General features: G+C 46.0%; 1 protein-coding gene across 1 annotated transcript; it reads left to right on the top strand.

The window, feature by feature from the left end:
• Window positions 1–2,531: 2,531 nt before the first annotated feature.
• On the top strand, window positions 2,532–12,186 carry SLC25A28 (solute carrier family 25 member 28). The gene is given in 5 exon segments (XM_028512278.2): window positions 2,532–2,733; window positions 2,736–2,918; window positions 8,832–9,060; window positions 10,148–10,204; window positions 11,337–12,186. Coding segments are annotated over 5 exon segments (1,098 nt in total). The 5' UTR covers window positions 2,532–2,622; the 3' UTR covers window positions 11,855–12,186.
• The last annotated feature ends 384 nt before the right edge of the window (window positions 12,187–12,570 follow it).

The raw sequence follows: 12,570 nt of genomic DNA, 5'->3' as shown, positions 1-12,570 counted from the left end.
AGCCAATGCTGGGGCCCCATCCTGAGTGGCCTCCACCAGCCACCAGATTTCCAGAGGCCCTAGGCTCTTTTCAGCCCCTCCCTCTTCCAACCCCCCTTACTCCTTCTCCCAGCCCCACCACATTCCATAGACTAGGCAGGCTGCCACAAGCCAAAGCAGTTGGGTTCTTGTATAGCAAAAACAACCAAACACAAAAAAGGAAGTTGAGAGAGCCCTACTCTTTACTATCCAAGCCACACACAGTCTTCCCAACAACCCATAACCTTGTGCCTTGCACCAAGTGGAAAACAAATGACAAGCAACCAGCCAAGAAAAAAAAACCCTCCATGAAAGCATGGAGTCTATCCCATACTACCAACCTCAAGTATTGTCAGGCACAAAGTTAGTACTCAGTAAATACTAACTGAATGTTCATGTGGAAATTTCAGTTAAAAAGTATGCAATAAAAGAAGTACATATAGGGCTGTAATGAAGAAAACAGATTTGGAATGGTAAAATTCTCTAAGATATTAAAGATGAACAAGGAGCATTAAACCTTTGGGAATGCTCCCCTCAGTGGGTAGAGAAGTGTAGGAGACTGAGATGTCTGACAAGTGGGACAGAGTGGTTCCCGACACTAGGAAAAAGTTTCACTGGGGGGTGGGTCAATAGGGGTCAAGTGTTATCTCTTTGTCAAGAAAGATGGGAATAAGAAAAAGACCATCAGATTTGGAAAGGTCATTTGTGATCACTGAGGAAAGGTATAACAATGTAGGGCTTTAGAAGAGAAAGGACATAGCAGGTATAAATCATTTATAGTTGAATAAAGAGAATTAGTATTCTCTAGCAGGCTGAGGGGGTTTCATTTCGAGACCTATTCATGTCCAAGGGAAATGAGCTAGAGAAGAGGGAAGACTGGACATGATCTGGAGGAGGATTCTTAATCTGAGATTAAGAGACCTTTAAGGCTCCACAAGTCACTTTCAGAGACTCTGCAAACTCAGAAATTACATGTGAAATTTTGTGTGTGCATAGCAGGAGGGAAGTGGAGGGGAGACAAGGATTTGCAGCTTCATTATTTTCCAAAAGGTCGAGACTCAAAGGTTAATATAACCACTGCTGAAGAGGAAGATAATGGATGAGTTAAAAATAAATTAGAAACAATACAAAAATCTAGAAGCCCAGAGAAGGGTTAAGGTTTAGAGAAAAAGGAAAACCTCTTATTTACCTAAGGAAAAGTTATAACCAAAATGAGAAGTTCACAATTGCATCATCGTCATAGTAAAATTAGGTAGTGAAGACAGCGGGAAGCAGTGTGGAGGCTTGCGCAAACACGCTCCAGTGAATGGATGCCGGAAGATCTGAGTGGGGAAAGTGCCTGTGTTACTCAACCGAGCCTGCGAGGTCCTGTGCACCGTCTCGGCTTAGGAGGTGTTGCTCAAAACTGGGAATTTGGGGCATTGTTCTTTAAACCATTGAGCACCACTCTGACTCCAGCCGAACCGCCAGGCAGGGAGCGGTCTTTAAAGACCATCACCACCAGGCAATGGAGTTCGCAGCAGAGCGTCAGGTCAGGGACTAGCTGTACTTCCGAGCTTCCTCAAGTTGCGGTACTTCCCCCGCTGTTTGAGCAGCTGCCTCCAGTCCGGCCTTTCCACCTGCTGACATCTCAGAATCATACTGCCCGATTTCAACATCTCCCTTCCCCGCCTCCAGCTCTCCGCGGGCGCAGGGCCTATTGATAGCGGGCACCCGGGGAACTCATTCATTCAACTGCGGGGCTTCAGACGCAAGCTCAGTGCGGGGCGCTGGGATCCTGAGGGCTACCGGGCCCTCTGGAGTCAGCTCACGCGCGACTGGGACGTGGGGGGTGGGGGGGGGGCAACACTCCAGAACCGACCGGAGTCTAATGGGCCGCCGGCCGCATGTCGCAACAGGTTCCGGAACAGATCTGCAGGCCATGCCAGTGGAAGCGGGGCTCAGGCTGGCTCCACCTCACACTGGCCCGAGATCACCGCGGGAACAGAGCTCTCGGTCTAGAGACCCGCGCGTCCTCGGGTTTGGGGAGGGCGCTCGAGTGTGGGTCCTAACGGTAGCAGTCAGCAGTTCGACCTTGAGGCCTGGCACCACTCCCCAAAGCGAGCCGACGCTCAGCGCCGAGATTTCCACAAGGCGCCACTCCGAGGCCCAAATCCAGCCTCTATCTTGCCGCGGCGCTTCGCTCTCTTTTCAGTAGCCAATAGGATCCCGACGTGGCCGCGGTCGAGTATCAAGGGTGGTTGAGCCTATCAAAGTTCAGCCTTAAGTTTTACGGGTCGGGCCAATCAGTGGCCAATAAACAAGAAGCTTCCAAGATCAAAGGGGAAGGGGTGGGATCTCAGTGGTAGCAGCACCGCGGGGCGGAAGAATGACAGACAGCTTCACTAATACCGTAGACACATTTTTTTACGTAACCAAGGGGGCTGGGCTAATTTGGCGGCGGCACCAATGGCTGGCTGGGGGGCGTGTACGCGGGGGCCCAGCGGGAGCAGGAGGCCCGGGCTCTCTGGGCCGTGCCTGAGGCAGACGCAAACGGGGCCGGGGGGCGGCGGCGGCAGCGGCGGCAGCGGCCGGCGAGGGTGGGCGCCGCAGCTGGCCCGGGGGATGGAGTTAGAGGGTCGGGGTGCTGGCGGTTGTGGCGGGGGGGCCGGCGGCTGGGCCGGGGCGGAAGCCCCGGGGAGTCTGGCGCTGCTGGACGGGTGGCCTGCAGCGGGGCCGTGGGGCCGGGGGCCGGCGGCGGGGAGGCCGGGGCCTGCAGGCCCCCGGTACGACAGGATCCGGACTCCGGCCCGGACTACGAGGCGCTACCGGCTGGAGCCACTGTCACCACGCACATGGTGGCAGGCGCCGTGGCAGGGATTCTGGAGCACTGCGTGATGTACCCCATCGACTGCGTCAAGGTGAGACTTGGACCGGCTCCGAACCCGACCTGGGGCTGACCCGACCCCTGGGTCCAGTCCGGAGCCAGGATCCCGGCCGAGAGCCGGAGCCGACATGAGTTCCTTCCTGGCTCCTGCCATCACTACACAATTCGACCGATACTCCATGCAAGCAAGGTCCCGGCAGGGAGTTGATCCCAGTCAGGAACCAGGACCCATTTGTAACCGTCAGTGAGATCTGAATCGGGACTCTGGAACGAAAATCTGTCAGCCCAAGCTCTGGATCTCAGCTGGGACTAAACAGGAATAGGGTGGGATGGGATGAGAACAGGTAAGTGCTACCAACTTGATTAAGATGAAGCCAACTGGCATGAATCAGACCCTCAGGGGCTTGAGATGTCCTCTGGGCGAGTGCTTTTACAAGTTCCTTGCTGTGTCTTCCCTTAAAAGTGGCGGGGCAGGAACCAGAATCTATGCTCTCTCAGATAAAAGATTTACTTAATAAACCCATGAGTGATTGGAAATCATTGTGCAGTTATAATTCAGAGTACCAGACTGAGAATAATGTGGGAAAGATTTGTCCAGGAAAAGCTTTCGGTTTCTCTTCAGTAAGCGTGACACCCCACCTATTTCCTGATCATGAAATTTGAGCTGGGATTAGGGTTGCGTATATGTAGGGAGCACATCAGTTCCCAACCAAGAGATGGAACTGATAGCGTATTTTTTTCTTCAGCCACCTGAAGTTGACAGAAAGGAAAAAGTTGCCTGGAAGGGAAGCAGTATGGTGAGAAAGTAGATGCAAGTGTGAAAGAAGATGAAATGGGCTCAATGTGAGGGCATGATTCTGATGAAGGTACCTCTAGTAAGTAATTGCATCCACAGTCAGGCAGGCCGATTAGTGGGTACAGAAGTCAGGTGCTTCTGAAGAAAGCTGGGTGAAGAGGGGAACAGATTATTCCTGACAGTTCTTGTTGTTGTGCGTGAGCTAAGGTACCAACCACTAAAAAAAAAAAGAACTAAACTGAAGTAACCTCGAGGGGTCTCTTGAAATAAATATAATGACAGAGACTCATGGCACCTTTACATGTTAAGGGTATAGTTAAATAAATCCTGTCAGCTCCTTGATGCATGTTTTTTCTCCTCAAAGTAGGGAGATACTATATTCGAAAGGAGGAGTGTATCAACTTGGGAAATGCAAAGCCTGCCTCTTCTGCTTTTCCCTGGTTCCAGTACCATCTCATGTTTTCATTGGTAATGTGGATGAGGAAATAGGGAAAGGGCTCATTAAGCTTTGTGGATGACATTTGAGTTGGCAGGAGTACATTGCAAGGTAACTCCTAACAAGGACCATATGCTTTGAAAGGGTGGTAAATGCCCTTGGCTAAAGTGGACATTAGAATTTTAAATGCCCTCGTCAACTGGGAGGAATAGAAATAAACAGTAAAATCCATCAGAGAGAGGTAAGACGATGGTTAATGCTCTAACAATACTGAAATGTAAAGTGGATAACTACAAGTGAAAAAGTTTCAGACATTTATGTAATAGGGTCTAGGTTAAATGACTGAATTGTTAATGCTAAATATCCAAAAGTTAATATGATCTAACTGCAAAATAAAGACACTATACTTAGACTGTGAGTGAAGAGCAGGGTGGAGAGTGCTATATTTCAGGATAGGTATCAAATGAAAACTAGATCAGGAACACAATGACAATTATTTAATAACTTGAGAAATATAATGCAACTGACTTAGAAATATCCCTACAACTTAACCCTCTAAGTGTGTCTCATTACCTTGGGAGATTGTTTCCTTACTCCATGTATTTACATAGTGCTATTGTTGCTGTAAACATTTTACAAATTCCTCTGTTAGGAATGCCTCTAGAATATTTGGGTATATATCCTTACTGGGACAAATCTTTGTCATGTGACAAGATAAAATTGATTTTTTAATACCTGACACTACTCAGAATCAGGGTCAAAGATAAGGTGGGGCCAAAAGCAAAGAGACTGATAAATCCACTAAGGGAACCATTTCTGAACAAGAGTTCCAGAAATGTTTTGCATGACCACATCATTGCTGCGAGTCACTTCTAGTTTTCCAAGTTAACTACAGTATTTTTGAAGAACAGTTCTTACTCATTTAGATAAACTTTGGAATTTTTTAAAACTTATTTATGCCTCAACACCCTACCTTAAAGAAACAATTTTTTGATTTGGAGGAAAAAGTGCTCAGGTGTCTTTAAATAAAAAGCTATTTTAGAAGAATCATTTTCATGTGCCATTAATGCTGGGGTTTAAATGACAAGGGAAAAACTAGATGAGACCAGTAGGATTTAATGTTAGTAAGTATGTTGTACAGACATGAGAGTAAAATTCAGATCTCTTCCTTCAGAAAAGTCTTCACAGTTAACTGTCCCTGGGCAGCTCTTCTTCCTCTTTCCATAAATGAGTGGTAGAGAGGGAAGAGCAGCCCAACTGTCCCCTAAGGACTAGAGGCAGGTGTCTGCGCTGGAGCCTCTAGGCAGTCACAGTGTTAGCAAGTGAAAGCTGACATTGCTTCTCAGCTGGCAAGCCTGTGTACCCCCAGCCACTTACCAGGGTCAGGTCGACTTAAAATATCCTTGGGAGGGACCATGGGAAGTCAACATAGCCTTGCTATGTCCATGGTCATAGGGCGATTTGAGAACCCAAATAAACCCCAGTTTTCCTTTTCTGGGCCTTGGAGGCAAGCACCAGACTTTATCTATAAAGATACACACATTCTGCAACTCTTTCCAGAATCATCTGGTGAAATACCCACCTGTCACCAAGGTGCTGCTTTTTGGCTCTGTAGTGGTAAAGTAAATAATCTGCTCCCAGCATAAGTTAAAGAGGGGAATTTTTTTCCAAATTCTAGATGTAAATTGCTATCTATACACATTTGATGAAAGGTTGTGAAATGGAAACGTCGGTTTATTGTCTTGCAGCTAATAATAAATAAATTGCAATTGTTCTTACTTTCCCAGTACTATCTCACGTGCCTTATATTTATTTATTCATTTAATCCTAGGAACAACTTCACAAAATAGACACCATTTTTAGTATTTTACAGATGAAGAAAAGGAGGCAAATTAAGTAACTTGTCCAAGTTACTAAGTCACTAAGTCACATAATTTAAGTGTTAAGAGTCATGATTTGAACCCAGTCTGACTCCCAAGCCTTCCACTCAGCCTCCCCCAAAACATTCCCAGAACCAAGCAAGGCACAGAATCTCACAATAGTGTTATTACTAACATGACCTTCAGATTAATAGTTGGACATATAAATAATTAAACCACAAAGAAATTTTAAAATTAAAACAAAAAATACTAAATTAAACCTGATCTATTAGTGGTTAAAGACTAGTTAGCTGCCCACGCACATTTGTGAAATGACTCATACGACAGACAACACTGCCGTGATCTGTAAATTCTAAGATATGAACTAGTATTTTTGAGAATAGTATTTGAATACAATAAAAAGCCTTCTGTTTCTAGCACCTTATAAATTACCAGTGGCTTTTACATGCCTAAACTCCTTGAACCCTCACAACTGCCCTGTGAGCCAGCCATTCTAAACCTTATGCTATTGATGGTAACACTGAAGCTCAGAGAGGCCGACATCCCAGGACCACACACCTAGCTAAGCTGGGGCTTAAACTCAGGCTTTCTGACTCAAAGGTGGCTTGTCTTTTACCAAACCACTTATCTCCCTACTTGTTCATCTGGCTTTTCTTCAAAGCCAGGATTTTTATATTAAAGGCTATTAATTCTTAGATTTCACCTTTTCCAAAATATAGATTTATTGACCCACACATATGGGGAGCCATATTTTTATATTTGGCATGGCTTATGCCTAGGTCCTCTCAGGGTTTATTTTCAGTGAGTTAGATTTAGATGTGTGTACAATGGTCAGAGGAACATACCTAGTCCAGGTTTCTCTTGGGGGTGCAGGGTTTCAGGCTTCTGAGGCCAGACCTTTCAAGACTGGTTAGCTAAATATACCATTGACTCCAGCGAAGCAGTGGCCCTGGCCTGGTAGCTCAGTGTGTTAGAGCATCATCCTGATCTGCCAAAGCAATGTAATTTCTGAACATTGCCCCTATACAAGATCAGTTTCGAACAAACTTACAGAAACACGTAATTATTAAGCCACTAGGCCCAATTTATCTATCAGTAGCCATAGCCAACAAAGGCAGTCTCTTTGAATAACTCATCTGATGGATTTTATACCTCCTGGGTGATGTGAAAGATCAGCAAGCACATCCTTTATTGGATATTTATGAGGGTGGTTTTTTTTTTTTTGAGAAGTGTAGACAAATGTGTTACACTGTGTTAAGTGATTCTGTTTATTTCTGATTGAACTTCCAGTAATCTTTCAAGCTTCCAATTCTTTGTTGGTAGCAGGCAGGAAAACATATAGAGGAATGTGGATTGCTTATGTCTAACTAGGACCTGTTAATCTGGTTAGTTTCTATTAGTCCAGTTAATTTTCTTTCTCCCATGCCCTTGAGAAAAGGTGTTACTCTTGGGTTCCAGATGGCCAACAAGAAGGTTCAAGCTTTTAAGTGCAGATTCAATCAGTGATTAGAATGAAGCACAAATTTAAACTGTATTTGGATATCGGTCACCCCCTACTGGTCACTAATGGCTGATTTGCTGCTTTTTGAACTGGTGCAGACACAGCTAAGTTTCATTCATTCCTTCATTTATTCATTCAACAAACATATCTTGAGTGCCTACTGTGTTCCAGGCACTGGATATTGATTTTATATTCTGTTAGTCCCATGCCACCATAGCCTTGAAGTAGATCGATAGACAAGAGATCTTCATTGGGAGACACACCTTCAGAGATACTACCCCCTTGTGGTAGTGTTCCAATAAGATTCACGTCCCAAATTTTAATAAAACTTTGTCAAGGAATATCATACAAAATGTGTACCGAAAGCATTTGAGATCTTGTGCCTGGCATATGCTGTCACTTTGGCTCAAATAAAGTCATAAAAATTCTCTACAGGCTTGGACACTTCTTACATTGACAAACTCATATAAATGGAATCATACAGTGTATACTCCTGTGTCTTACTTCATTTAACATTATGCCTGTGAGATTCACTTATGGTATTACATGTAACAGAAGTATCGACCATAAACTTTTATTTCAATCTGTGAACCCTCTAGAGATTCTAAGGATTATATTTCACCAAGACTGATTTTATTCACTGATACAATTTTGGGATTCTGTCAATGCAGTCTAGAAATCTGGAAGCCCCTTCAGTTTGAGAGACTAGATCCACCTTCATAGTTTCAGGGTAAACTTTCTTCCCAGGAAGTTAGAGCAGCATCTATTTGGAATGCTACTTCAGCCAAGACTATCTTACAGACCCAGCTGCCAATGCCAAATTCTGTGAAAAAGTCAGATTGCATCTGTTTTATCAAAGGATGAGCCATTATCATCTCATTAGTCAGTGTAGTATTTGGTTAGGAAGCAGGCCCAGGGTCAGTCTTCAGAAACGCATCAAGTATGTGTAGACAATAAATACTTGACTTTAGAATCCATATGTACAGAATTCTTAGCCCGAGTTAAGGCAAAAAAGAGACTTCTGAAACATAGGCTTCATATTTATTGCTGAAGCTATGAATCATTTTGGAGTTCAAGGACACTTACCAAGGGGTGATATTCTCAAGAAAATAATGGTATTCTGTTCTTAGAGACATAAATGACTAAAAAAAGAAAGGCTCAAGTCTTAGATCGGATATAGATTTGGGAGGAGGTAAAACTGGATGCCAGCCATCACTCCTGCACACTGGCTTGACTCCACGAAGAAGGTCTGCCCAGTGCCCAAATCCCAAGTGTTAAGGGTGAGTGAGAAATTGGCATCACTGACATTGCACTTCTCCTTTCTGTGATTTCAGACCCGAATGCAGAGCCTACAGCCCGACCCAGCAGCCCGCTATCGCAATGTGTTGGAGGCCCTCTGGAGGATTATAAGAACGGAGGGCCTGTGGAGGCCCATGCGGGGGCTGAATGTCACAGCAACAGGCGCAGGGCCTGCCCATGCCCTCTATTTTGCCTGCTACGAAAAGTTAAAAAAGACATTGAGTGATATAATCCATCCTGGGGGCAATAGCCATATTGCCAATGGTATTGAGCCTTCCTGTGCTGGTTCCCCCATTTTCCCAACTCTTTGGGCTTTGCTGTTGTCAATGCTTTGCGGTTTTAGCACAGTTCGGAGCTGAAGCTTTGGGCTGGGTTGGCCAGATTTCAGGGTAGGGACTTCCAAACCTGATGTTCTCAGAAAACAGGCCATTTCAACCCCACCCTTGCTTTGGGGCACCTCAGCAAAGGGTTATAATATCCTCCCTTAACTTACCTGTTTAACTCTTTCATTTTCTCACTGGTCTCAACTTCTAGCACCCTAGCACCCTGGTAATGTAGAGACACTTTGCACTAGCCCTGTGGTGTATTTCTTGAGAGTTGGCTGCTGTCTTGCTCCTCAGGGCAGGATTGGAGGTGACCCAGCCACCCAAGAGAGACACTAATGGAAACCCAGCTCTTTGCCTCACTTTTTCAGGACCCCAGCTGACTAGTGTTTGTCACTGAGGACATGACAAGGCCTCCGAGTGAATGGGGGTGGAGCCAAGGGACTTCAGAATGGAAAAACAGAGGGTTGGAAGTTGTGTGGACGTAAGGGAGTGACTAGCAGCCTGGAGACTGAGGATTGTCTGAAAACCAAAGTGAAAGTAGAGAGCAGAGGGTGAGAAATATGGTAGTTCGGACCTGAGGAAAAGTCTAGGTGGACAGATGTTAGGGTTTGGAGGTGGATTGGGCAGCCGAGGGGCATCAGGATAGAAGGTGAGGTTCTGTGCAGATGTGGCCACCGGCCCCTGCTGTTCTCCCTCCATTGAAGGCAGTGGACGTGCAGGCATCCCTTGGCCGCAGTGTATCTGCATGAACTGAATTTACTGATAAAGCCTGGACTGTCTGGTTCTTCCTGCTCATAGTATTGCAGATGTGGAATGCACTTTGGTGACCCTACTATGTTGTTGGGAACAAATATCTTCATTTCTCAGACCAGGAGTTTAGGAGTAGTGGGTTCCCAAGTTTTGAGCTGGCTCTTAGCACCCCTCATCCGCTGTGGTTTAGCACGGCCACTTCCCTTCAGTGTGGGGCCTCAGTGAATGTCACCCTCTCCAGGCCTTACATGTGGCAGTTGTTTTCTCCTTTGCAGGTGCAGCTGGGTGTGTAGCAACATTACTTCATGATGCAGCCATGAATCCAGCTGAAGGTAATGATTCCTCAACCTTTCCCTCTGCAGGCAGCTGCACCTCCCTGTCCGGGCTTTTCCTTTATTTCTGGTTTGCAGAAGAAAGCCGAGTTTCAGTGGGAAATCGCTGCCACGTTACCTTGTCTTACCACTAGATGGCGCTCCGCCCATGTTCGAATATAGGAGGAGCCCCTTGGACAGATAGCATATTCACTGAGATTTCATTCATCTTTGTGGCTTCCCTGGAAAAGATATGCTCTACTTGGCTTGTTCCTGGACCTTCTTGGAAGTCCCCTTTGCAGTGGAATTGATCTCACCTGAAATATTAGCAGATTATTTCACTTCAAATAGATGAAGATGGATTTTAACATTTGAAAATACTGCCTTGTTGGAATGAAGGTAGTTGAGATAGGAATGAAAGGGTAAATTGTGGAGCTCAGTCCCTGCATTGCGGCTTGGATGTTGGCAGTTTAGTTGGATAATGAGGTACTCAAACAAATATGAAGAGATAGCATAATGGCAGCGATCCTTAACTTCCAGCTCTTTGCATGTCTGGGCAAGGCCGTGGAGTAGAAAGGGCCAGCGCTACAATGAGGATCCGCAGAGCCCACACCTGGCCATCCACTTGAGGGAGTAGGAGATATTTGGAAGCGAAAGCCACACTCTCCTTGGTTAAGAATTTTGTTTTCTTTTTGGTAGCAGTCCTGTAACCATCCTTGTGTTGTAAGAGTCATGCGCTCTTAGTGCCTGGGGATTGGTATGTTAGGGCTCTGTGTCCACTGTTGTGTTCACTGCCACTGAGTTCTTTTTTTGTTTTGGGAGTTACAGAAAGTTAACATAATAATTATTTAATCATAGGTACTTCAAGGAAATCCTCTATCTTCTGTGATATTTAGTTTATTTTAAAGAAATCCAGTAGGGTCTCTTTAAAATGAACTAAAGCAGTCCATTATTTCTTGGCTTTTTACCAACCCTCTCTGATCCCCTTGTGTCAAAAAGGAGAAACCTTGACTTATCAGGCTGACAGCTCACTCATATTTTTTTCTGTCTCCATTCCATTGGCTGATCCGCTGACTTGGGACTCTGAACTGGACACTTGTTCATCGGTCCGTTGCTATCTCCACGTCTCCCTTCTCGTTGATGGCATTGGCAGTGGTCAAGCAAAGGATGCAGATGTACAACTCACCTTACCACCGGGTGACAGACTGTGTGCGGGCAGTGTGGCAAAATGAAGGGGCCGGGGCCTTCTACCGCAGCTACACCACCCAGCTGACCATGAACGTTCCCTTCCAAGCCATTCACTTCATGACCTACGAATTCCTGCAGGAGCACTTTAACCCCCAGAGACGGTACAACCCCAGCTCCCACGTCTTCTCCGGAGCCTGTGCAGGAGCTGTAGCTGCCGCTGTCACAACCCCACTGGACGTTTGCAAAACACTGCTCAACACCCAGGAATCCCTGGCTTTGAACTCAAACTTCACAGGACATATTACAGGCATGGCTAGTGCCTTCAGGACGGTATATCAAGTAGGCGGGGTGACCGCCTACTTCCGAGGGGTGCAAGCTAGAGTAATTTACCAGATCCCCTCCACAGCCATTGCATGGTCTGTGTATGAGTTCTTCAAATACGTAATCACTAAACGGCAAGAGGAGTGGAGGGCAGGCAAGTGAAGTAGCACTGAATGAAACCAGGGGCTCAGATGATACTGCTGTGCCCCACCCACTCCAACCACATTCTCTCTCCTGGCATGCACCAGCCTGGAGTGGAGTTGGAAGGAAGGTAGAGGGCTCTCCCCAGGCTATTGGTGTTTTGGCTAACACCGGTTCCTGCCAACCTCCGTTGCTGCCACCTTTCCTTCCAGGCCCTAAGCAAATGCAGCAAAGCACACCACAGCACCTTTGACAACCTCTGTCCATCCTGGGCCTGATGACCTGCTCTAGACTGTTATAGAGGGATAAGCAGCTCATTCCCCTGGTTCCTAATAAAAAGCCTTTAAATTAAATGGTTTCATTGGGTTTGTCTTGCCAAAGGGGAAGTAAAATGCTGTTGACTATTCTTGACTTTAAGCATAAATCAAGGGGCCCAAGGGGGAGGTCTACTGCATATGTCTGTGGTTTTTGTTTCTGCCGTTCTCGTGGTGATTTAAGACATTGGGGCCCTACTCCCCTTGTTTTGGTAATTAGGCTCTAAGGACTCCCTGATGGCAGCAACAGCGGGCCTCTGACAGATCCTGGCCAAAGAGGTGCTCCTGTCCCACTGCCGCCTTTTCCCTGAGGCAGCACCGGAAAGGTCAATCTCCCTTCTAATTCTCAGCTCTGCCTGCAGCTGTGAAATTTCCCAGGTGGCACTTTGTTTTCTGATGTCATTGCAAAGCTACAGTTATTTA

Source organism: Phyllostomus discolor, chromosome 5 (assembly GCF_004126475.2).
Source record: "Phyllostomus discolor isolate MPI-MPIP mPhyDis1 chromosome 5, mPhyDis1.pri.v3, whole genome shotgun sequence".
Lineage (NCBI taxonomy): Eukaryota > Metazoa > Chordata > Mammalia > Chiroptera > Phyllostomidae > Phyllostomus > Phyllostomus discolor.
Note: the sequence above shows the minus strand (reverse complement) of the source record. Positions and strands in the feature narration are given on the sequence as shown.